Here is a 27471-nt window from a genome sequence, read left to right as displayed (position 1 = left end):
TTTCCAGCCTTTACAATTTTTAATGTATTAATAGCTCAGGAGGTGGGGTGTCAGAAGTCTTTTTGGTTTGCAGACAGTATCGTTAAGTTAGAACATGATTTTTGATAAAAACCAAAGATAATGTTTTATTTTAAAGCATGTGTTGGCTATCATTTAGAAAAGGAACTACCTCTTCTCTTCTCTGAGTTTGTTTTTTAACGGGGACTTTAAGAATTAATCTTCAATGTGTATTGTCACAAGGAGTAATCAGACTCGAGCTTTATTAGCACCTTTGGACGTCTGCCGCGTACACAGTTTGTGTGCAAGGTAAAACAGGATCCTTTACAGTGTCTAATTAAAATAAAGTTTAGTTGTCACTTGGTTAACTTCCTGGTTTTTGAATAAAACTATATGTGAGTCACCTGGAAATTTGGAATTTGAATGCAACAATATAAATCTTTCTGTCCTAATCAAGTTTTTGAAGCTGACTTAAAATGAATATTCCTACTATTTCTGGCCTCAGTAGCTCTCAGGGATGATTGATTATATGTGAACCATGTATTGATAGATTGGTGATTTTTAATGCAGAGCAGTTGGCCCCCCTGAAGGTTCCAGAAGGCACGCTGCTTTAACATGGTTGTTGTCCTTTTGAAAATTGCTCAGAATGTCCACATGAACATGAATTATAGTCTCAGAACAAGTGAAAACCCTTTTACAAAGTACACATAAATAGAAGCCTTTTAAACTCACTTTTTAACTCTCACACTTGGTGCAAGGAACTAAGATCTGGTCCCTGTTTCCAGAGTCAACACAGTCTGGTAGGAGAGAGAAGAGATATAACCAGCATGAAAGACCAGGACAGCCTCACGTTAGTTAGAATTGACCAAAGTACCAGATGTAATGAGAAGCTCCTTCTTTCTAGCTGGGAAGATGGATGAAAGAGTTACAAGTTGTGGTTTTGAGCTGGGTTTTGAAGGATGTATAGGCAAGCTATGGAAAAAGAGATGCGTGAAGTGGAAAATGATCCCCAGGCCAAAGTCTGATCTACACAGGCTGGAGACAGGGCACGCACGCAGTGTATGTGATGTGGGAGGGAGGGGACTTCCTTAGGTATGATTAGCAAGATGCAATCTCCCTTCTTCCTCCTCTCTGCTGCTGAATTGGAGGAAACAATTACCCCGTAGTCCTCTGTTCTTCTTTACCTGCCCATTTGCTACTATAGAATGGTAAGAAGTTATGGAGAGTAGGACTAGGGAAGAGGATTGGGGGTGGGAATGCACACAAAGAACTACAGTATAGCACAGGAGGCTTCTTACCGTATTCTCTTTCTTCCCCCCTCTTTCAGTGTTCTTCCTTTTCCTAAGCTTGGGAGGCTTCATCATAGGAAAGAGCAAAGAAAAGGTGGATAGGGGAGTTTCTGTAGCTGACCATTCATATTCGTCCTGCTTATAATTATATGAGATTAAAGAGCATAGATTGAATAGTGTTTGCTACTCCGTAATAAACATACAATGCTGAGCATGCAGAAATAATCTTGATGGGCCCTAACCCTAGTCTTCTATGTCGTCATCATAATCATCCATGACATTTTATTTAGGAATTGTAAGATTCACAGAATTTTCTTACAGCACAGTAGAGATCTTAAAAGCTTTTTTTTTGCAGTGGTAGAGGGGCACTTAAAACAACCCTCCCCCCCCCCTTTTTTTTTGCAGAAGAATGGTACTTAAAGAGCAGTCACAGCCTAAGATTCTGAGTAGACATAAATCTTTTGCACTTTTATTGTCATAGTTTTTCAGAATGTGTGTGTACTCTCTTTTTTTTTCTTCTCCATAAGTAAAAAGAGGAAAAACTAAAACAGAATGAAAGAATAGGCTTGAAAAATAATCAAACCTGGGGAGTAATTTTTAAAGCTACCTTGTGAATAAACAAGGCTGCCAGAGAGAGGTCTTATGGCTTGAAGGAAAAAACTGCTGTTACATTTCAGGGTCAGATATTTTTCTGTTTTTTTTTTTTTTTTTTTTTTTTTTTAGCTTAAAGTGAACATGTTTTATCTTCTCATAAAATGTTGTTTCTTTGCCTTCTGAGAAATTATGTCAAGTTGAACACTATACTTTGCTAGTATAATCAGCTCTTTCTGCTAGAGGATTGTTCTAGGAGTTTGGCAATAATTCTACTCTGTTAAGACAAATTAGAGACTATTAATGAGTCTTTATCAGGGTATTGGGATTGTATATTTGTATGCATATGTGATGGAACCACTTCACAGTGACTGTTTTAAAAAACTGTTTGAGCTTTACATTTAATTGAAGGTTTAAACATGTTTCTGGAAAATATGCTTTGTCTCCTTTTAGAAAATATTTGCTTTATAAATTGAGAGTTTTCTTACTCCCAACTCTGGGTAAGATGTAAATTATGCATGTTACTGATTGCTGAGGAGCTCAGTGGTCACATCTTTGAGATTACATAAGATTGAGCAAAGGAGGTTAAAAGCAGAGAGGCCATCCCTTATGAACTTTCTCCTCAGAAGATAAGTTGGAAGGAATTTTCTGTTGGCCACAGAGGCTCATGAAAGGCCTATGGAGATGTACTATACAACTATAATCTCTGTTTCTCAGCTTCTGCCCCTTCCTGCAAAAGATCAAGAGAAGGAAATCAAGGAGCCACTCATAATTTACCAGATAACCCCAGCAGGCTCAGTAGACAGACCAAGTTCCCATGACAAAAGCTACAGGCACTTGAGGATACACCGCTTTGAATAGCTTTTACCTTAAAGCCGACCTGGAAGACTTTGACTCCCAATTACAAGGTGAGTTAGGAGAATGCAAGTTTAAAATCAAAAGCAGGGTTAGATTAGACAGTACTTGATAGCAAAAGATTAGTGAGATGTTACCAAATCACAGGAACATGTTTCTGGTTTTTATGTATATGTCAGTTCCAAAAGTAAGACATGGTAATTCTAGTTATGTTCACCCATTTTAATAAAAAGTTCTGCAGTAATTTTTTTAAAGAAGTAAAGGGAAAAAAAGGCCAAAATATTGATCCTTTTTCTGTCTACGGTTTGGCATCATGTGAAAATAAAATGCTCCCCTTCCCTTCTTGTGTAATAAATCTGCAGACCTAAGCCTGAAAATAGCTGAAAGGTTATCCTTGCTTTCATTATACATGCATGGCACATACATTCTTAAAATGCGTCCAGTTTTTATAACCTTTCGTAGTAAACAGGTAGATGATTGTATTATTTTTGCACCAGGCTGAAATGAATGATACCAGCAATGCTCACTGTGGGCTCCTTGTCACCTTTGATACTCGCAGTTATTATTTTCAGAGCCACCTCACATATGCTATTTGACATCCTAGGCCCAGTGAACTTGGGCTTCATAGTTTGGACACATCCTTCCCAGTTATGTGAAGCTTTCTACTTTCTGAGGTCAGTGACCCCCAGAGTGGGAGAATGTGCCGTCAGAGCTCTTGGGGATCTTTTGCAACATGTGTCCTCTACTCAAACCCTTATTTTCTCTGGGGCACAAGGGCAGCAGTGATGGTGGTGGTGGTGATAGTTCAGACATCTGTAATTTGAAAAATGCGGTGTTCTGATGCTACTTCTACCTTTTCCTTGCATGGACTGCTTCCCCTTGGTAGAACAGAAACCAAGACTCAGTAATTTAGTGTAATCACTGTTATGTCAGAAGCTTTCTACTTATTACTGCACTATTTAAAGTTAAATTTTAAAGCATAGCTTGCAGACTGGTGGCCTACAGGTCAAATTTTAGACTAATGTTTTTAATCTGTAAAAGTTTTCTTTTTTAAAATTGAGCTAATTGCCAACATTGGGCAATCTGGAAACTTCATGTTAAAAAAAAAAACAAAACAGAAACAGAAAAACAGATACATGGCTTCTTTTGGAAGATTAAAAATCTGGTCTTGTTACTATTTCAAGGATTGAAGTTTGCTAGCCTTTACCATTCCCTAAGTCTTCAACCCAACTAGCCTTACAGATTTATGTTACCTGTCTAGCACCTGTAGGCTTCTGAGGCCAAGATTCATGCTTTAAGCATGACTTTCTTCTCCCCTTACATGAAGTCACTCCCGTATAGTTTACCTATAATACTCTCTTAGTCTTTATTCTCTTTTGGCATTTAATTATTTTATATAAAATTTGTGCACTGTGAGAATTCTGAGGTTAAGCTAACACGTGCCAGGCTTGCCTGTGAAGAAGGAAAACTTTTCCAAAACCAGATGGCCCATGGTTCTTAGTTTGGATATCTGATTTGCATAGTGATAAGGTCTGAATCATTTTTTCCAGCCCTTGAGGGTGTCATCTCAGAGTCTGATACGTCACAGCCTAAGGGTTCCATTGCCTTCCGTTTTGGTCCCAGGGAGGTAAAGTGATTCGTCGGGTTGACTTCTTGTTGAATGACACCTGTAGGCGTGTAGAGTCCGTCTTCTACCCCCTTACTCATTCCGGACACCAGAGTGATTCAGTGAGCTGTGTGCACTACCATCTGCGTGAAATTTTGACACAGAGAAATCTCACCCTCAGAATCAGATACACCTTCAAGCACAGCAGGTCGCAGTTAATCACAAAACTTCTCTTTCCCCGTCTTTGATCACTACATATTGTTGGGGACTGAACTACTTGCAGTAATGTTCCTCTTAATTTGATATGGAATCAAACTTTTACATAGTACTAAGGAGCCTTAACCGTGAAAGCGTTTTAAATCATAGGGCCCTCATGGGCACAGCACTTCTCTGTCTGCATCGGCTAAACTCAAACATTAATTATTTGATCATAGTTTACAGATGGGGGGAAGCTGACTTGATCCCAAAACAGTGGTTCTTATCCCAACAACCCATTTTTCAAATGGATAGTGCCTGTCACTTAAGAAGATTTTAGGCCTAAGGATATTCATTTTTAATGTTGAGCAGACAAGAAAGAAGGCCGGCAGGATTGGACGTTGACTTCTGGTAGTTTACTCTCCTTTGGCTACATTACTTTTGCTCTATCTCATGGGATCTCTTGATACTTTACCACACGTAAAGATGAAATGTACATGAGTCCCTTTGACTGTTTGGTTTAACTTCATGGAAGTAAAGTAACTGGAAATTTATTTCTGCACATTTGCTGAGTTGTAACTTGACTGCATGAGAAGGAAATTAAACTCTTCTTCAGAGGAAAAAGCAGGTGATCGGCACCTCATTTCCTCCAGGAAATGTGTTTATCTTCATTCCTCTTCCATCATAGGAATTAGTATGTATGCACGTGTACTCAGAAGTGCTTCCAGAAAGCCCCTTTATCTCTTTTTCCTTGGCATTCCTGTTATCAGCTCCACGTTCCACTTTGCTTAACTCCCAGAGGAGAGGGTGACTAGGACCGAGAAAATGGAACCAAAGTGCTTGAGGGCCTTATTGACGTACAAAACAGTTGAAATGTGGTGAAAAAGGTAAACCCAGTACATCAGCTAACCAGTCAGCAACTATGACATAGGCAAAAACTGGAAGAGAAAGAGTATTCAACCCAGGCACGGCACAGAAACTGATGTTTGCTCCCTCTTACCTGTTAGGAAGATCATGAGACGTCTCCCTCAGGCAGTGGAAACGGACAGAACATCCAATAAGAATTGGCAGTGCTGATAGCATTTTACTTGACGTCATTCTTCAAAAGGTGATCAAAGATATTTCTTTGATCTTTTAGGGTGAGAGTTCCCTTTTTTTTTTCTTGAGGATCATTGTAAATTCATGGATTTCAAAGATCTTTATGTTTTGATGTGTTGCAGTGACTTTTTTTTCTGGGTGCTCAAATAAATCCTTCTTTGTTCCTTGGGAGCCCCTTCAGATTGGTTCCTGTGTATACATACAGAAAAGAGAACCTATCATAAGTGAATCACAATGAATTTTCACAAACTGAACATTCCCATATAATCAGCACCCAGATCAAGATACAGGACATCCCAGAAGCACCCATGTCCCATTAGTTTTTTTGACACTGCTTTTTGGTTCAACAGGATACTTTAAGCTCCTCTGGTTCATCTCATAGTCCAGTCTAAGAATCAGTTATTACAAGGAGCTCTGGTTGCCTTTCAGTAGAAAATGGAATTTAGAAACTACAGTCTGGGCATTAAGCGTGCTCATGCTTATTGGTTGCCCGTGTTTCCAGGCTTTTTCAGGGAACAGAGTCAGAAATGTGTATATTTAAAAATAAAAAAGTATGAGTTCACATTGAATTTTCCAAATTAACTTTATGGAGTTTTAATATTATTTGATTTTATATTTGTATCTCTTTTCAAATGAATAATCTCATCATTACTACTAGTAATTGTTCTATTTTTATAGAGAAAAAAATGTAGAGTTTTATTTACCTTTTATTATCATTATTTTAGGCCTTTCAAAATTTATGTATGTGGTCAAAAAGTGAATTTCCCTCATGTCCACTTTTAGTATTAATATTGATATGTTTCTTGGCAGTGAGATTGTCTATTAAATCTTTAGTTCACCAAATAATATGTTATGTGGAACTCATTACATCGTAAGCAGGAGACTTCCAGAAGTGACAGTGGGATTATTGTACTCTTTGGACGGTTGATCAATTTGTGCTGCATTGAATGCATTTATCAGTGTCCAGCCTTCTTCACAGTGCAGGTCCAGAAACAGAAGTAAGATAAATGCTCTAAATGAAACAGCGAGCCTGAAAGTGCCCCAGTGGTTTTGTCCTTCTTGCTTCTGATTAATGGATATTTTATGGATGCTTATTTTGGAATGACTTTCTTTTCCCTTGGTCAGTCAAGAGATCGAGTGCTTTGATTTTTGGATATATTTGGTAATATTTGACCTTGGGAGAAATGTAAGCGTTCATAGAGAATATAGGAATAGGTGGTTTCCACTCCTTCCTTTCTTTCCTTCCTCCCTCCCTCCCTTCCTTCCTTCCTATCTGTCTATCCTTCCTTTCTTTTTCCTACAACCAGGTGACTCCTTGAACTTGAAGCTGAGGGGTAGGCAGTGGAGGGAAGAAGGAGAGCTGCACCACTCCCCCTTTAGTCTTTTAAGCATTTCACCTGTCTTCTCAAAATATCTCATTTCCAAGCCTCCATAAGTTTGGAATCCAGTATTTTTGAGTCTTTTCCTAATATATTTTTAGGTACAGAAAGATGATTAGTTAGACTTCAGTTAGTGTAACTTTAAGGGTAATTTAAATGTTTCTTTGTTGACTTTTCACATCAAATGAATAATGCCAGGAAGTACTGAGCGCAGTGGACCCACAATGCAGATCCACTTTGAAAGGTTTGGCTTTCAGAGTGCAAGCATTTATTGGAAGTAACAATTCTAGACTTTGTCTCAGTAAGAGTGATTACAAAGATGGTAGACGAACACATAGGTTCCCCAAACTTTAACTGTGTATGGCTGGTGGTAAAGGTTTGAAATTTCAGAAACAATGGCCATTTTAATAGATGTGTCTTTTATTGTGTGCCTTTGTCACCCCTGCTCCCTCATTCATTCATCCAGCAAACTCTACTGACTGTCTCTACTCAGTGTACACCAGGCACTTCTGGATGCAGAGGTTATAACAAGGAGAGCAGGAAACAAATCGGGTGAAGTCTCTGGGGATAGACAATAAGCCAATAAACAAATAATGTAACTATTGAGTGAGATAAGCCCTGTGAAGGAAATGAATATCATGCAGAAAAGTGACAGAGCATGTGCCTATTTTGAGGTGACAGAACCTGAGAACTGAAGGGTGATTTGCTGACTGAATTTTCATGTTTAGAAAACTACATTTGGGACTTCCCTGGTGGCTCAGTGGTTAAGAATCCGCCTACCAGTGCAGGAGACACTGGTTCAAGCCCTGGTCCAGGAAGATCCCACAACTAACCCCGTGCACCACAACTACTCAGAGGGTGCCCTAGAGCCCGCGAACCACAACTACTGAGCCCACATACTGCAGCTACTGAAGCCCCGAGAGCCTGGTGCCCGTGCTCTGCAGCAAGAGAAGCCACCGCAGTGAGAAGCCCGTGCATCACAATGAAGAGTAGCCCTGACTCGCTGCAACTAGAGCAAGCCCACATGCAGCAACAAAGACCCAATGCAGCCAAAAATTAATTAATTAATTAATTTAAAAAGGAAGAAGAAAGCTAAATTTGAAAGTACTATACAGTTTATTTAAACAATAACTGTATGTTTGGCATTTGAATTTATTTTCACGCCTAATTTTTTTTCAACTGGCACTATAAATTGTTGAACTTTCAGATTAAAATCTCTTGTTTTGTCAGCTTCTGGAAACTGGAGGAAATCCTAGGTGAAGGGTATATGGGAACTCTCTGTAGTATATTTGTAACCTTTCTAAAAATCTAGAATAAAACATTTAAAAGGAAAAACTGGTGAATAAATACCAAAATTTATACTAAATCAAGTACAGTGTAGCAAAAAGGAGGACTCCAGACTACCTAGGAGGGGTCTGCAGGGAGAATGGTGGGTGATGAGAATTTGTTACTTGAATGTTCTTGTAGAGACTTCTCTCATCACTCATTTTTGAACAAAACAAACTTTGCCCCTTTTCATGCTTCTTTTCACCTTCTCAAATTTTATAAACTTAACAAAACTTAAAAATAGAATTGGTTTACATTTTTCCTTTTGTTAAAAAAAATTTATTCATTTTCTTAAAACACTCTTGGACTACTGAGGATGTTATCCTTCAGATGGAAATTAGCAAATCTTTTTCATATGTGGCTTTTAATAAAACTGACATCATAGATAAAAGTTTTCTCTGATCAAAACAATCTTATCTGCCTTTTGTTTTATTACTACTTTTCAATGCGTGTATTTCTAAGCATAAAGTACCTTCTTTCACATGTTAAGAGGAGATAGAGAAATCTGAAATTGGCAAGAAACCAGTATATTCAGAATCTCCTTTGTAAATGCTTTGTCAACTGTAGTGCAGATTAACAGACCTGCCATGAGAAGCTCTTTGGTAATCTGTAATCTTTGAAAGTACCCTCCAATATCTGGACCCAAGAATGCTTCCTAATCTTTTGTAATCTAGTTCAGGAGTCAACAAATTATAGCCTACAAGCTTGCAGTCTTGCTTTGTAAATAATGTTTTATTGGAACATAGCTGTGTTTATTCATGTACGTATTGTCTATGGCACTTTTTACACTCGGGGGATATGTTCCAAGACTCTCAGTGGATGCCTGAAACCACAGATAGATAGGACTGAACCTACTATATACTAGGTTTCTCTCGTATAGGTATATACCTATGATAAAGTTTAACTTACAAATTAGGTACAGTAAGAGATGAACAATAAATAATAAAATAGAACAATTATAACAACATACTGTAGTAAAAGTTATGTGAATGTGGTCTCTCTCTCTCTCTCACAATATCTTGTACAAACCTAATGCCTTTTCCATCTTAACTAAGCACTTAATACACGCTGTGGCCCTAACTTTTGCAATTTGAGTTGTAATAGCAAAACTAGCGTAGATTTTTTTCCTTCTTTACAATTTCACAGATAGAAGATTCATTCTTTCTGTAGACCTTCGCGAACCTCAGCATATGATTTTCTTCCTTTCCTTATTGAGTCGACAACTTTCACCTTTCCACTTAAAGAAAAGACTGTATGGCTCCTCTTTCACAGGTCTCAGTCGCCAGCATCACTACTCTTGCATTTTGCGGCCATTACTAAGTAAAGTAAGGGTGACTTGAACACAAGCACTCTGATACTGCAGCAGATGTTCTGATAACCCGGATGGCTACTAAGTGACTAATGGGTGGGATATGCTGGACAAAGACCTGGACAGAACAGAGCAGGACAGCAGGAGATTTCATCACACTACTCAGAACAGCATGCAATTTAAAACGTATGAATTGTTTATTTCTGGAATTTTCCATTTTCTATTTTTCAGGCCACGGTTGACTGTGAATAACTGAAACCTTGCCAATCAAGACCACGAATAAGGGGGAACTACTGTGGAATGGTAGTGTTGAGTAGCTGTGACAAGCCTGTATGGCTCACAAAGCCTGGAAAGGTTTCTGCCAGGCCCTTTACATAAAAAGTTTGCCTACCTCCAGTCTAGTCAAAGGCAGTAACTGGGTTCTCTCTTTCTGGTTTTGGATCTAGAATCCAAGAAGTCATGCAATCCCAGGGATTAGTACACAATAAAGTCCTGTTGCTTCATGATAGAGCTTTTTGCTTTATTTTCTTTTTCATTCATAAATGGAGGTACTGTTTTTGTAGTAAAAGTTTTCCATGAGCTTTCTAAAGTTTTTATAAATAATTTTGTGATATGAAGTCCATCTCTGTAAATGTTAAAAGATAAATGCTTTAGTTATCACTTGAAATTCTTATTTTTTTAAAATTTCTCAGAAAAAAAATCTTAAAAATTCCTTTATTTTTGAAGCTTAAGATCTATTACGTGGTAGTGAATCTGTGTCTAATACTATATAATTATTCCCTGTGAAGAGCAGGGCCCTGTTGGCAATCATATACACCTGCTGCATAGTTACAGGCTTGTTGAAACACAGTGTTGGGCCTCAGAGTGCTTGATTCACTGGTATGAAAAGCTCAGAAATTTGCATTTTGAAATTCCACTCCTGGGTATATATCTGGAAAAAACAAAAACAGTAGTTTGAAACATGTACCCCAGTGTTCATAGCAGCACTGTTTATAATAGCCAGGACATGGAAGCAACCCAAGTACCCATCAACAGATGATTGGATTAAGAAGATGTAGGTGTATGTGTGTGTGTGTGTGTGTGCGCCCGCATGTGGGCACATGCACACACTGAAATATTACTCAGCCATAAGAAAGAATGAAATACTGCCATTTGCAGCAACATGGATGGACCTAGAGGATAGTATGCTTAGTGAAATACATCATACAGAAAGACAAATACTGCATGATATTAATTCTCTGTGGAACCTAAAAAATAATACAGTTGAATGTATATACAAAACAGAAGCAGACTTACAAATATGGAAAATAAAGTTGAGTTTCCAAAGGGGAGAGGGAAGCAGGAGAGGGACAAATGAAGGGTATGGGATTAACAGATACCAACTGCTGTATATAAAATAGATAAGCAACAAGGTTATACTGCACAGAACAGAGAACTATACTCATTATCTGTAATAACCTATAATGGAACATAATCTGCAAAAATACCAAATCACTGTGCTATATACCTGAGACTAACACAGTACTGTAAGTCAACCGTAGTTCAATTAAAAAAAAAAAAAGACTTCGCGTTTGGAATAAGTTCCCAAGTGACAAGCTCTTCCTGACACCACCTTTCCAAACCTCTGTGGTAGAACTATCATTTTTCTACTTGTATCTGTTTTCCAGTCTCCAAATTCTGTTGCTACTATGCAACTGTCCTCACCACTCTTGTGGGGTTTTACTTAAAGGAGAAAAAGAAGTTCCTTTACTGTTGTTTTCAGTGGCGTTTTGGAGTGGTGTAGATCATGGGTTCAGTCTGCCAGCTTTACTCCAAGATGTGTGTGTGTATTTTAAAGTAATTCTTTCTTGATGCTCATAAAATCCCATGAGGTAAGTTGGACACAGAAGTATCTTCCCTGTGCAGAGGAAGGAAAGACCCTGAGATGTAAGATCACATGATCTGGTTAAAAAAGAAGGCTCGAGGTCAGGCCTTTTGTCTTCCATTTCTTTGTTAATTGTAACGTAGCATGAGTTTGACGCTATCTGGACCTCAAACCATCAGGACCCCTATGCCTTCACTTTATATCAGTACCTCAAGTATTGCTGATGCTAAAATAATCTTAATAAGTGCATTATTTGATTGTTCTCATATTTATGTGTGGGCTTATTTTTAATAAGGAGAGGTCACAAAATCCATTTAAATACATAAAGTGGTACATTTGTTTCTATTTTGGGGATTTTTGTTAAATTATGCATTTTCTCCCATATACTCTTTCTCCTTTGGTGGAAAATTTGCAAACCTTTTTCAGAGAGGCTTTTATTAAAACAGTGTCATGGATCAAACCAGTCTCAAAATTGGAAGTCTCGAGACTAAAGTGTCCGGAACCTGCTCATGGAGGAAGGTGATGGTCTCTGGGATACAGTGTGTCCTCAAGTCCGTTTCCCCTCACAGAGTCATCTGGAGGGGGAGTCAGAAGAGGATGTGTAATAATAGTAAGCATTTTGCACAAATCATTGCGTTTACTTCTCACAGTTCCATGAAGTAGATAGATATTATTATCTGTTTTATAGATCAAGAAACTGAGGCACAGAGAAACTAAGTAAATCGCTTGAGGTTTCATAGATAGGAAATGGCACAGTTGAAATTGGTCTCTAACCCAGGCAGTCTACGGGATTTTTTTTAGTGTAAAAATGAAAGGAAAAAATACCACTTGATATATGCAATGGTGTACTGGTAAATATTTAAAACTTGGCTCTCAAAAAAAAAAAAAGAAGGCACTGATTTGCATGGCATGTAGACCCCCACCATGGCCTAATTCGGTTGCCAAGGGGATGTCTCTGAAGGCTGAACTGGGGAGAGGTGTACACTGTGGGCTCCTGAGCCCGTGTAAGCCAGCTCCAGTCACCACTAGATGCGTGCAAAGACTGCCACACCCCAGTTAAATGAGTACAAGGCGGAAGAAGCTGGGCCTGGCAGTAGATCCTCAGTTATTGCCAGCTGTTTCTTCCCTCCTGTAGCAATGAATGAGTAGTAATTGAAACCAATACTCATGCCGAATGCCCAGCACAAGTAGAATTTAATTATAGGCACCCTGATAGGTGGGTAAAGGTCTACATAAACATTGCTATTCTGGAGGGATAACAGTTTTTAAAAATGCTGCTGAAACCTTCTGACCATGAAATATCTATGATTAGGTAGATAATGGCTAGTAAATCAGGTAGGTGGCAGGTGCAGTAACTCTGTGCACCCAGCATTGCTGCCTCTATTCCTATTCCTAATGTGCAATTCAGCACCAGGGAGAATAGAACCTAATAATGCTCTTGGCCTCTAGAGCTCCATTAGCAGCCTGGTGGGTCTTGTTTTTTTTTTAGGACAACCAGGAGGTTTTCTCTTGGGAATGTTGAACTTTGTACAGTCTCTCTCTCTATTTTGACTTCTGAACAAATAGAGAACTCCAATTTGCAAATCACTTGGGGTATTTTGAATTATCTTTGGGCAAATATAATAAAATCAAATAACTGACATGAGGATGGTTATCTACAGGCAGACTGTGTGCACAGTCAACTGTACTTAATATATAGAATGGAGGCCTTAAGTCTTCACTATAAAATGATAAGCCCAGTAAACAATCTGAGTGGTTTTTGTGGCCCATGACATCAGACTGTAATGTTGAAAGTAAACTAGTCCCCACCATCAAAGAGCGTACAGGATCAATGCAAATAAACACAGCGCAGTGTGTGTTCAATATGTATGCACAAGTAGAGAAGTAACACAGACTGAAATGACAACGTTCTCTAATAGGTTAGGAAAAATGTTATTAAGAAGGTGAAACCTGAGCACAGAATAATATAAAATTAATGCCTGCATATTATAAAAGTCATTATAGTTGATGACAAGAACGCTTTTTTGTTTTAAAATGTACATAAAATTTACCATTTTAACCATTTTTTAAGTGTGCATTTCCGCGGCATTAAATGCATTCACATTGTTCTGTAACCATCACTATCACTGCAGTCTGGATGTTTGTGTCCTCTCTAAAATTCATGTTGAAATCCTAACCTCTAAGGTAATGATATTAAGAGGTGGGGCCTTTGAGGGGTGATTAAGTCATGAAAGGAATTAGTGCTCTTAGGAAAGAGACCCCAGGAAGATCCCTTGCCTCCTTCTGCCATCTGAGGACACAGTGAGAAGACAGCCACCTGTGAACTAGGAAGTGGGTCCTTACCAGACAGCAAATCTTCCAGTGCCAAGATCCTAGACTTCCCAGCCTTCAGAACTGTGAGAAATAAATGCTTTTGGTCAAAAGCCACCCAGTGTTTAGTCATAGCAGCCGAAAGGGACTTAGATAACCATTTTCCATCTCGAGAACGTCATCTTCCAAACTGAAACTCTGTACCTATTAAATACTAACTCCATTTCCCCCTTCTCATAGACCCTGGCGACCACCAGATTTACTCTCTCTCTCTATAAATTTGACTACTCTAAGTACTTCATACGGTACTGTACCAAACAGAATCATACAATATTTGTCCTTTTGTGTCTGGTTTATATCACACAGCATAATGTCTTCAGGTTTCATCCATGTTGTAGCATGTGTCAGAATTTCCATCCTTTTGAAGGCTGAATACTATTTCATTCTACGGGCACACCTTATTTGATTGCCCTTGGCTTTATTGTGGCTTGCGCCTACTGCATTTTTTACAAATTGAAGGTTTGTGGCAATCCAGCATCGAGCCAGGCTGTCGGTGCCATTTTTCCAACAGTATTTGCTCACTTCATGTCTCTGTGTCACATTTGGGTTAATTCCCACAATATTTCAAACTTTTTCATTATTATTAGATTAGTTATGGTGATCTGTGATCAATGATCTTTAATGTTCCTATTGTAATTGTTTTTTGTTTTGTATGTTTAAATTAAGGTATGCACATTTTTTTAGACATACTGCTATTGCACACTTAATAGACTACAGTATAATGTAATGTATAACTTTTATGTGCACTGGGAAACCAAAAATCCATGTGACTTTTGGTATTGTAATATTTGCTTTATTGTGGTGGTCTAGAACCGAACTTGCAACATCTCTGAGTTATGTCTGTATGAATACACCACATTTTGTTTATCCATTTATTCATGGAGACGTGAATTGCTTTTACCTTCTGGCTATTGTGAATAATGATGCTCGAATATGGATATACATATATTTATTCAAGTTGCTCCTTTCGATTTTTTCAGATATATACCCAGAATTGAAATTGCTGAATTTCTGTTTTTAATTTTCTGGGGAACCACCACACCATTTTCAATAGCAGTTACACCATTTTACCTTCCAGTAGCAATGCGCCAGCGTGAATTCAGGAACATTTTTAACCTAAGCCATTTTGTCTGCCTTAGCCAACTCTTCAGTATACCTCAACTCAGTACAGAAACTGTAGTTTTGACAGGAAATTCCTCTCAAGAATGGGACGTGCTGCTACTTACGTCAGTTGGTGCCTCAGTAAGAGTTTACACACACTCAACATGGATTTATGAATCATTATTCAAGGTCACAAAGCAGAGGCAAAACTCTTTGATGTTTCCTGTTATTTCCTCACTCTGCTGACAGTCAGTACCTATTAGCAGTCGTTGGAACCATATGTCCTAACATTATTTTTTCTGTTAAAATATAAATTATGACATTACCAAGCTTCCTTTCAGAACAGATTAGCAAGGGCCAGAAACCAAATGATGACGGAAATAGTGGCTGACAATTCTCAGAAAATTAGCACTGGTGAAATTATCAAGTGATGGTATCAAAATAGCCTTGTCAGGAATGTCCATGGCTCGTGCTCCCATCAAAATCAGGTGTCCTGTGATCTCATTATATCAAATATGTTGTGCAGCTTTTGTGCCGATGGGTTTTTTTTTTAAACCTGTACTAATAACAATCCTTTTAGAAATATCTCCCAAGGATGTACTTTTTTAGCCATTTGGTAACCTACTGAAAGCTACTGAATATCTCCCTAGGAATATAAAGTGCATGTATAGCCAACATTTTTCATATCATTTCTGGGGTTTAAGAAATACGCTAACCCTTTCATGAACCCAGGCTAAGAACCTCTCAAAATGTGTATTGTATGCCGTCAATAATACCGTAAAAATTGGGGGGGGAGTTGAGGGAGGGAGGGAATACAGGGATATGTGTATAAAAACAGATGATTGAACTTGGTGTACCCCCCCAAAAATAGTAAAAAAAAATAATAATAATCATACCGTAAAAAAACCTGATTTCTTGCTTAGGTTATTTATTTTGATTTATTAGTAAGTTAAGGGTAAACACCGATGAAAGAATTTGTTGCATTGGCTTTGATGTCAAATAGATTTGAAAACCACTGTGAGGACTTTTTAATAAACTTCCTAAGCCCCACTTTCCTCATCTGTGCACTGTGAATAACAAGAGAGTTCCTGCGAATGCATGGGAAGTGCTTGGCATCCAGGCCCGGCACGTGGTAAGAGCCTGCTATTTTTATTGGTGTTTTCTCCCTGACATGATAGAGTAAGCTAGGAAAGAGGTAGGTGATCTTTTTTATAGAACTCTAACCTCAAATAATATTTTTGATGTGCTATTTACTTATTGGTAATTTTTTGAAAGGCTCTTTATGTTTTATTAGTCATAAAATCAGCAGATGTCTGAAGAAGAAGGATTGCTTGGGGAAAGAGTATAAAAGGTAGTTTAGTTCTTCGGGATAAGTAAGTATTCACTAATCTCTTTATGAGTAACAAGTTTTAGAAGTTCTGAGAGCAATTCGATGCATAATGCCTAAAACGCAACAAAACATAAAATAGGAGGAAAGAGCTTTCCGTGTTCCTAGAATATAAACTTCAAACCAGGTACAAAATTAAAGCTAGATTTGAAAGCATATATAGTTATTAAATCTGGGGGTATATGTCCCAATTAAAGAATACATCAGCTCAAATGACATTTCTCAAATAAAGACTAACAGAGATTAGTGTGATATTAGAAAGTGGCTGATTGAAGCTGACTTTCAGGGAAACTTCCATATAAGTAATTACAAATAAATAAGTGGAACAATAATTCTTAAATCACTGAAGAAAATTTAAACTAGTCCAAAAAGCTAGAGGCAATGTGACATAAGGGAAGTGAAAACCTTTCGTATACAAGACTTTTACTTAGACCAGAAATATAAATGTCTGAAGTATAGCTAGGAGCTATTTCTACCTCAGCAGTCACATCAGGCCTTTGGAGTAGTTTTATGTGATTTGTCCAGTAAGAAGTGATTTCCCCCACATATCATTTGAATTGTAGAAATACTTTAATTGCATTGTCTTTTTAGTGTAATTTTAAAGCCCACAAGACTTGGATGTTACTTGATGGTTTAGAAAACCCATATCTTTCTTTCTTATGCTCTCTTTTAAAACATTTGTGTATGAGAATGTGGATGGTGTTTTGGATTTCTCTTGTGTTGGTGCAGTGTCTTTGTGTTCAGTTAGGTGTGTGACAGACAGAGAATGTGTGTGTCTACCTTTCTTTCTCCGCTCACGACCCTCTTCTTTCTCTACTTTAGGTAGACATAAAATAGAACATTTTAGCATGTTTTATTTATATTTATCCCTAGAGTTTATATGCCTTTAACAGCAGATTTAAAAGTTGAATCATACGCTTTATCTCAAAACAAAGATATTTTTCAAAATGGAAATAGCTTCATTATATCTCCTTCTTTAATTAATACATACCCTGTATAAAAGAAGAATGAATATTTAGAATTTGGGGGAAAAAGTCATCTCAGATTTCACCACTTAAATTGTTGATATTTGTGCCATAATTTACTTCACCAATTTTAGGGACTTTGACTTGTTTCCATTTCTTGTTTTGGGTTTTTTTTTTGTCTTTTGGCAGCACCACGTGGCCTGCAGGATCTCAGTTCCCCGACCAGGGGTTGAACCCTGGGCTACGGCAGTGAAAGCCTGGAATCCTAACCACTAAGCAAGCAGGAAATTCCCCCTATTGAATTGTTTTTATTTTTTCATCATCTTAATTGATATATACATCTTTACATACCTGTTTTATTTCCTTAAGACACATTCTTAGAAGTAGAATCGCCTAATCAAATTAAACTCTTCCAGAAAGGTTAAACCAACCTAAACTATCATCAGCAATGTATTGTCCATTATGTTTCTTCCTTTGTGAATTGCCAGTGCATGTTCTCAATCCATTTTTTTGATAGTGCTTTAATGTATCTCATTGATTTGTAAAAACTCTTCATATATTACAAATATTAACCCTTTGTCATAGATTTTTTTCTAGTTTTTTTTTTCTTTATGGATACTGATTTTGTTGCCAAGCGTAGTACATTATTCCCTATCGCGAGATGATTAAATATTTACCTAAAATATTTTCTACTGTTTTTTACGGTTTTCATTTTACATTTAAAATTTAAGCCAATTGGGAATATATTGTGATCTAAAGTATGACGTAAGAGATTTATTTTTATTTTTCAAAGTTGTTAAATAATCCTTTTGTTAAGTAATTTTCTTACTGATATAAACATATTTAGGGTTTTTTAAATAAAAAATTAAAATCCTCCATGCTTCACCTAGTGCAGCCAGTCTAGCCAATCTTTTTTCTGTCTCCATAGTTTTGCCTTTTCCAAAATGTCATATATCTGGAATTATACAGTATGTAGCCTTTTCAGATTGGCTTCTTTAACTTAAAAATGAAGAGAGAGATATATATACACACATTTTTTGTTGTTGTTGAAACCAGGTACTTTAATGAAATCTTTTTTTTTTCCTGGTTGATTTTCATTTGATTCTCATGCACATTTCAGTTGGACAATGTTATTGTTCATTAGTTAGCACTCTGGAGAACACAGTGTCAATAGGGCGATAACCAGCGTCATTATTTTGTTGCTGACATCAATGGAAATGATAATAAGCTTTCACCATTAAGCCTGATGCTGGATTGATGTGTGTGTGTGTGTGTTTGTATGTACAGAACAGCACAAATATATAAAGGCAGGTGTTCCAATATTTGTTAGGAGTTCATAAATATTTGAGAATGGATGGCGTACTTTTTAAGTCAGGATGATTGTGGAATATTCTGACTTTGACTTATTATTAACTTTACTTGTTTATTATAGATTGCAACAATTATCTCATAATTTAGTGTCTTCTGTTCCTTGGCTATATACTTTTTATAACCTTATTTCCATATTTATGGCTCCTGTTTTCTTACATATTTAAAAATGAAAATATACGTAAATAAAGTAAAATAAAGTTGATAAATCCAAGAGTAATTATAGTTACTTTTGCTATAGTTATCTTTACTAATTTTATGTTATAAATGTTAGTGCATTTGTTGTTATTCTTTCATACTTAGTAACCGAAATGATTAAGACCATGAATTTTCCTTTTATTATAGTTTTAGCTATGGTCTGAATTTCTAAATGTGTAAGATTTTCATTACAATATTTTGAATGTTTTTCGATTGCCTTTATCTTTAGTTTTTCATCCTTGAGTTAATTGGAGAATCCACTCCACCACTCAGAGAGAAAGACAGAGATGGGAGGGAGGGAGAGGGACAGGATTGAGTGCTTTTGGTTTCTACTTTTGTCTGTTTTCAAATGTTCTACAATAGTTTAATTCTTTTTCAACCCAAGACATATTTAGGAAAATGTATTTTTCAAAAATTTTCTAGAATTAACCCCTACTTGCTTCTTTTTCATTAATATTTAATTTATTGAATTGCTTCAGAGAACGTGATCTAAATTTAGTAATTTCATTGGGATCTATCTTATTTTGATTTGCTTTTTACTAATTTTACCTGATAAAGGCTTTTTTTAATTTGCCAGATAAAGATATTTATTTTTATTGATAAAGATGTCTTTTTCCAAGTTGAAGTCTTCCTTATGTTCAGGAATATGTTTTAATGTTATTTCTTTTCTTTTTTGCTTATTGTTTTCAGGGTCATCAGTATCAGTAGCTCCAGGCTGCTACTGATAAAAAGTCGTCTGTAACTTTTTCCTGCCCTTTTTTCTATTTGAAAGTTGATTTCCTCAACTTTATCTTTCTCATCTATTTTTTAAATTACTTTGTTGTTGTTGTTGTTTTGTTTTGTTTTGCTGCACCACATGGCATGTGGGATCTTAATTCTGCAACCAGCGATCAAATCCAGGCCCCCACAGTGAAAGCACCGAGTCCTAACCACTGGACCACCAGGGAATTTCCTCTAATCTATGGACTGGATTTTTTTCTGCAGAATCTTTCTGTCCTTCATTAATGTTTTAATTATTGCATTTTAATTATGGTGTCATTTTATGTTTCCTTAATTTCTTACCTTTGCCAGTTCCCATTGCATCTGAGCCTGTCTTATCTCTTATTCAGAGACTCCATTTTTTCAAAAAAAGTGTTGTGAAAGTGTAAAGCAGTTGTGCTCTAAAGCTTCCTCTCTTTTTTGCTGGAATTAACATTCCAAATAAACCCTCTGTCTGTCTCTTGCACATAATTTTCTCTCCTATTGGGGGAATAATTTTTCATAGTCTCATACACATACTTTTTTTTTTTAATATACTTTGTGTAAAAGCTGCTCTTTGTCAGAAGATTATTTGTGCCAATTATCCTTGGCTCCCTTCATGTTTACTTGGTTAGCGTTCAAATCGTCTAAAAATTCACCTTGAAGGGCTAGGTTATATAGAACATAGGTTTGTCTTATTCATTTACTTATTATGAAGAGCCTAAAGAGTGTGGGCAGGGATTAGAGTCTTGGTCACAATCAGAGAACTTGTCTCCATGTAAGGTTTCCTCCTTAGTTTTGTAAATGACTACACCAGAGGCCAGCTCGGGGATTAGAGGCTGTATTTTTGAGGGGGCTCTGGGACGTGTCCATGCTGCTCCTCTGAAGCCAAGATTAAAGAAGGCAGCAAAGGGCAAGGTACCTGTGGACGTGCCGTGCCAAGCGAGCTGTGCCTCCATGGCCTCTAAAAGATATTAATGTGTGGCCACCCTTTTCCCCATGCCTCTTGCCACCTGTCTTTCCAGTTTGGAGGAAACTGGTAGAGCTTCCCAGACTTTCTTCCTATAACACCACTACACTGTCTTGAGAAGGGGAGTCATGTGTTGGTTTCATGCATCCTGGTTTGGTCTTGAATGAAGTGATTCCTTAGATTTTATGGCGTGTGGTAGCCACTGTTCCCTGGAGTAAGTACGAATGATCTTTTGCTTTCTTTTTTTTTTTAATCCTTTTAGTCCCTTCTGTTTAGTCATTTTCTAGGAAAGTCCTTATCAGATCTTACACTGCCATCTTTCCTGGAAGTCTCCAGCTTACCTTCTTGAAATCAGTCCTTCATTTTCTTTTTCTCATCTGTGGATTAATGACCTTAGAAATAAAAAGATTTCCTACCCTTTCTATTTAAGGGGAAAAAACTTTAATACATAATGACAACAGGCATTCATTGCTCTGGTGATGATCTTGATAGAAAACTAATTTATTCCACCCAGCAGTATAATGACATTTGTGTTGATAAGGTCAGTTGATGGGAAAGTCCTGCCCCAGGTGACTGGTGTCTAAGATTATCTAATGTGGCTACTCCTAATTCTCTGTAAATATCTGTGATGCAAATTTGTGTATTTGTGATGCAAATTTTGGAAAAGGCAAACTATCAATAACCCAAACACTAAGAATCTAATGTCAAAACTGTGGAGGACTAGACCCAATTCTATGATATCTCAAATTGAGGACAGTCTAGCCAGGTCCTGATTATGACAAAGTTCAGCTGCACTCGAGAAGGACAGAAAGGCTTTTCTGCTTGAAAAGGGCAGCAAAGTCTCTGCTTTTCGTAGTCTGTCCCCGTACTTAGAGGTCTCACTTGGCCACAAACAGAAAAAGTCTATCAGCTCCTCTCTATTGCTTAGGAATCCTAGGTGTAATTCTGCAAAACTCCAGATCAAATCACCAAGTTGATAGGAGGACTGAGAGGAGAAATTTTTTATTTTTTTTTTTGGCAGGTGGAGGGGAGGCTTATATTGCAAGTGAAGGCTTGAAAGATACCATTTTACTCTTGACTCTGTCACTTACAGACTCCAGGTTCCAGCATGATTTAGAGAAACTTGAAGGAGAACATAAATAGAACTTGAAAGGGGAAGTGTATGTTCCAAATTAATGGGAAATATAAAAGTCAATGAAAACCATGTAAAAATCAGTGTTATAAGGAAAGGCAGATTATACAGGAAAAGCCATCAAGCATCAAAGGAAACAAAGAAGAACCAAAAAATAGAAAGTGTAAAATGGTATGGCAGGGGTAAGGCCAACTTATTAAACAGTAAATGAAAATGGAGAAAACTTTACTAAAGTTAGATTTTTTTTTAACAACCCAACATGATCATTACTAGAGGGACACATAATACAAAAGAGTAGAAATAGAAAGTTTAAAGGTAAAAGCATTGGCAAAATTTCATTAATTACAACAGAAAGAAAGCAGGTGATAGCAAATGCAAAAAAACAATGAAGTAAACAAAGAGGGTCATTTTACAATAATCAAAAGTGAATATATAATTATCATGAACTCTTCTGTGATAAATCTCATTGTTTCAGGATAGACCGAAGACAATGTAAACGTCCCACTAGAAGAATGGTCAGGTGTATTGTGCTATATCCGTGCGGTGGCCTTATACATAGTGATTAAGAATGGTGATACTAAAGTTGTTTTGTTTATAAGGAAGGCTGCTACTAATGTGTTGCTGATTGAAGAAAGATATTGCAGATAGTATGGACATTATTCTTCTTCTTTGGTTAAAGTATAACCAAAATGTTAACCAGGATTATTTCTAGTTGATGAAACTAGAGTCAGTTTAAATATTTTCATCTGTACGTTTAATCTTTTCCTGTGGTAAATATAGTATATCATCTTATTGCGCCCAAGTAATCACTACCTCTTCCTCTGGGAGGATTATACTTTCATGCCTCATAGACTTCAGTTTGCCCATGTGACTTGCTTTGGCCAATAAAATGTGAGTGTGAGTAGCATGTGCCGTCTAGAAGCAAAAGCTCTAACTAAGAACTGTCTAATGGTCCTGCCGTAGCTCTTTTCCTCTTTCACATGGGGGTTGCTCCTTTGGCCTGGAATGAATAGGATATAGAGTAGGGCAGCAGCTGACCTGTAAAGGACACATAAATGGGTAAGAAATTAACCTCTCTTGTAAGCCCTTGAGATTTTGGAGTTGTGTGTTACTACATCACAACTTAACCCAGGCGAAGTAGTCCCCAGTTTCAAGTGTTTTTCTGAACACACACAATGTATGATGCCTGTAAACAGCAAGTTCTAGAAGTCTTCCCTGCCACCTTTTGCTTTAGTTAGGTCCGTAGGTTGTAAATCTGAATTTTATGTCACTCAGTGTAAATGCAACTGTTACAGCACTTAGAAACAATTGTAGTGGTCCCACAGATGTGAAGGAGGAACGAGACAGGAAGATTAGATGTTAGGTTCTCATACTGCTGTTATTTTCAGCCACAATACTTTTCTCATTGGGAATAGGAATTCTGTTGGTGTTGACTTTAAAATCTATGGTCTTAAATAGGTTTAGAATTTTGTTTAGGCTATTTCTGAAAATGTGCTTTGACAGAGATGAAATAAGTATTTTTTTAAATGTCAAAGCAATTCTTACACTCTAGGAATAAAGAATAAATAGATGCAACCTACTAACAGAGTTTAGACTTACTTTTTGAAATAGAGCAGTGAATCAGACACGATTTTTAATCAGATTGGAATGATCTTTAAAGGTCATCTCATTCAACCTTATATTAGGTACCTGAAACTTTTTTTGTTAAAAAAGATTTTAAAAAATAACAGAAACATTATTCATGATATTCATAATTATAATTCAACCAAAATGCTGCCCTTTCTTCAAAGACAAGTTACCCTGAAAATATCATTTTAAATTAAAACAAAAACCAGGGTGTTAGCATTGATGTTAATGAGGAAAGTGCAGTTGGATGCTGTTGGGGGAAAAAAAAGTACATCAGAGGAAATGTTGGCCCCTGATGTAGCTTGGATTAAATTTGCTTCCAAATAGATAAGAGTTGAATGAGTTTGGTTGCCTCAGTGTCATCCCTGGGGGCACTTGAGCACAGCACAGAACCTCCATACTTTTAGCTCAAGTATCAGCATCTACCTGTAAAGCATCATGGACCAGAAAGCAGAGTACTTCACATCAAGAATTTGAGCAGTGTTCTTGCTTTCTGTTTGCTGGCACCAGAGCTTGGCTTGAGAAACTTTACTTACACTTCTTAGACTACCTTCATAAAACACAAGGATTAGCCGATCATCTAGTGAGTGTCGGCTTATTACTGCCTCTTGCCAGTACTAAACAAAACCTGATCGCAAGCCAAAGAAAGAGCTCCACAGCTCCTTACATTTCTATTAGCCCAAGCACGAGTTTTGTTTCAAGAGAAAGTCTTCCAATTTGGGGAATAAGTAGCTTTCATTTTTCCTGTGGTGACAATGATATCAAAATCTTATGAAAGGATTACAAGTTCTATTCACTGGGAAGTCCAATTTTCCCAGTTTATAGTCATTTGCTTTTTAATTACTGGGATTGTTCTTTCGAGTAACCAGTTGACCATTAAAATCCTGATTATATTTGGGGTCACATAATCCATTAACATAATGCTGAAGATTTTAAAAATATATAGGCCTGTATACAATTTAATTTACTTGCAGCGTTTACATATTCTACACATAAATCACTCGATACATTTGTATTAACATAATCTATTAAACATTTGTCTCCAGCCTAAATTTCTCTGCGCTGCAGGTCTACCTTTCCACGTGTTTGTCCCCATCGGAATGCCTCTGTTGTGTCTCAGAGTTAACACGTCTGAAACCATACTCATGACCTGCTGCCAGTGCTGGATTTTCTTTGGCCGGCTCTCGCTGGGAGTCATCCCCAACACCACCTTTTCCTCCTGCATATCCAGTCACAACTGACAGACCTAGGTGCTCTTTAGTTCATCATCTCGTTTCCCGATCAGGCCTTCCCTTATCTTCTTTCTTCCCCAGCTTGGTGCTCCGCATGGCTGCCAAAGTGATCTTTTAAACACGCACATCTGGTTATACCTCCCCTCTGTAGGGCCTCCTATGCTTATGATAAAAATCAAAATGCTGAACATAGACTACAAGGCCCTGCAGAAACTGAGCTCTGCCTTTCTTTGGCTGTTATGTCTGTCTCTCTGTGCTCTGATCGTATTGACCAGCATGAATCCCTTGATCAGGCCTAGCTGGACACCCAGACGCCTGGTTAACTCCTTTTTATCCTTCAGATCTCAGCTCAAACCCACTTGCCCAGGGATACCTCTGACTTCCAGACACAGTGAGTTCCCCTCGCCATGTGTCCTCGTAATACACCATGCATCTTCATCCTTTTTTGTTTTATTTCACTGTCTCTCCCTCTGGACTGAAAAGTTTAGGTCTCACTTTTCTTTGGCCTAAAGATCGATTTCTCTTCATCACCAGCAGCTTTCTTTTCTAATTTGTGCTCAAGTACTTATCCAAGGGCTCTATGCTTCCTTCAAGGTATTTTGATTAAGATTGGGCCTGGAACTTGGCCTTCCACCTTCTTAGAAGAGGACAAGTTCACTTTAGTTGTCAGTCTTTTGGGACACAGATTGTTTCTTGTGTAAGCTTTTCTTCTTACACTATCATGCTTACCTTTAAAACATTTTTTTTTCTAGCAACCTGGGTTGCCAATTGAGCAGTGCTTCTCTTGGGGACAAGTCTTTAGCCCTAGTAGTTACAATCCAGACTTTCCTTATATGAATCCAAATGAAAAATGGAGTGGTTCTTGGCTGTGGATAAGTGAAGCAACTTCATTACCGCAGTCTGGGGACATGCCAGTCAGTCTGTAGATGCTTGTGAGCCTGTTGGTTGTTGAGAGTCATTTGTAGGTGTGCTGCGGTCTTGAAGTACCAATAACTATGCATAAGTGTGTTCCTTGATCCTCCCTGAATGCTGGATCATAGGATGCACAAAACGCAGCAACTCTTTTGCCTTTAGTCACTGCCTGCTTTGTGTTGGATTTAACCACCACATACATGACATGACTGAACGAAACTGATGACAAGCATGGACAGAGCTCTTATTATAATCCATTGAGCAGCGGAAATTACATTTCAAGGGAAGAAACTGGTATACTTTGGCACGAGGGTCCAGAACAGAGCATTGTAACCTGCTTTGAAACAATGAGAATTCAAAGGAAGGCTATCACTTTAGCGTATGGTGTCTTCCTGTTTTCCATGTTGACAGACTTTCATTACATACCAACAGTTTTATCCTCTACATTAAAATCTAGAAGAAGAAATAGTATTTTATAATGTGTCAGAGTTCTTCCTCTCACATTTTAGTACTGTTTCCTAGATAAAATGATTTTTAATGTAATGGTTTTTAAATCATTTACATGAGGTTTTTTTTGTTTGTTCATTTTGCTCTTAGGTGTTTTGGATGCTCTCAGTATTTGCCTCACGTTTTCTAGTCAAACCTGATTCATGAAATGGACTAAAGCTGAAAAATCATCTGCCTCTTTGTCTGTGAATTTGAGACACGACTGGGATGGTCTTCAGTGCCCACAGCTAGACTCAGACTGCAGCTATGAGTTCAGACGAGAAGGGCATATCGCCTGCTCACAAAACGTCCACCCCCACCCACAGAAGTGCCTCCTCTTCGACGTCCTCTCAGAGGGACAGTAGGCAGGTAAGGTAACAGTATCAAGTGCATTTTGGTATTTTGTGCAACTATAGTACCATTAGGATATGATGGGATTGCTGATGAAGTCCGAAATTTTTGTTGTGAAGATTTTTATTCCACAGGAAACCTCACTGTTTTCTGTAGATCTGCCTGATGATGTCATGAAGGTTCTGCTCATGCTTTTCTGTGATTTAGAAGCCTTTTTCAGGGTACAAACCACAGGGAGGGTAGCTACGTGAAGCCCTGCCGTGTTCTCCTCACATCTGTAGCTGGAGGCTGGAGGCAGCTTCTGGAACGTGAATGTTCTGCTCTTCCTTCTTCATTCGTGGAGGTGGGAAGGGATCTGAACAGTCTTCTTCCTACAGGTCTCTCACTGGTCTGCCAAGCACTAACTTCTGTTTGGAATTTCATGGAATCTGGTAACAGTCAGATTCAGGAATGAGGTTATAAATAAAACTGTAGAATCAGGGAGTTAAGGGAATTAAAATCAAGAGAGAAGGTAAGTTATTGGTGCTAAATTATCCCATTGAGCCCATTCTGTAAATTATTTTTGTTTACAGAGTTACTTTATTACCACTTCAGTGCCTGTTCTACAGTCAAGGTTGTGTGGGGATTAGGCATCTGAATTCTCTTCATTATCAAAACAGGTGGTTGTTTTGCCCAGCACGCGTCTGAATGTTTCATTTGCCATTATAACACTGGGATAGAATTTCTTGTGTAACTGGAAGTGCACAATAAGCTGATGTTAATTTTTTATGAAAACTTCCCTTTGGGGGGACATTCAATTAGTGAGCATTCTTGCAGAGTCCCCTCTCCCCCCATTTTATATGTTGAAAGTATATTGCCTGGTTTCTAGGAGTATACACATCAGTTATCTGATATTTCATAGTACGGACTTGGGTCTTGAGACAACCAGTTCCACATAAGAATTCATTCTTTTGGATTGTGGAAATGCACTTCGGGGGTGTTCCTTAGGGAACCCTTAGTCTACAAACCCTCTCAGAACTCCCTCTCCTATTTCTAGCAAGAGATTGCAGGGAAATCTGTAAGAATCACGGTATCTTCGTGTGTATATCTTTCACAGATTCTAAAGCAGATATTTCTATCCCGGGGA

At 37.7% G+C, this 27471-nt stretch overlaps 1 protein-coding gene across 4 annotated transcripts in view; it reads left to right on the top strand.

The window, feature by feature from the left end:
- OSBPL6 (oxysterol binding protein like 6) overlaps positions 1 to 27471 on the top strand; it is a 194463-nt gene that overhangs the window by 85139 nt on the left and 81853 nt on the right. For all 4 annotated transcript variants that reach the window (XM_057744653.1, XM_057744652.1, XM_057744651.1 and 1 more), the window contains exon 2: positions 26106 to 26363. In XM_057744653.1, the coding sequence (XP_057600636.1) occupies positions 26262 to 26363 (102 nt within the window). In that variant the 5' untranslated portion in view covers positions 26106 to 26261. The remainder of the gene's footprint in view (positions 1 to 26105; positions 26364 to 27471) is intronic.

The sequence above is a fragment of the Hippopotamus amphibius genome, chromosome 8 (genome assembly GCF_030028045.1).
Source record: "Hippopotamus amphibius kiboko isolate mHipAmp2 chromosome 8, mHipAmp2.hap2, whole genome shotgun sequence".
Classification (NCBI taxonomy): domain Eukaryota; kingdom Metazoa; phylum Chordata; class Mammalia; order Artiodactyla; family Hippopotamidae; genus Hippopotamus; species Hippopotamus amphibius.
The sequence above is the reverse complement of the archived record's forward strand: the minus strand, read 5'-3'. Positions and strand labels throughout refer to the sequence as shown.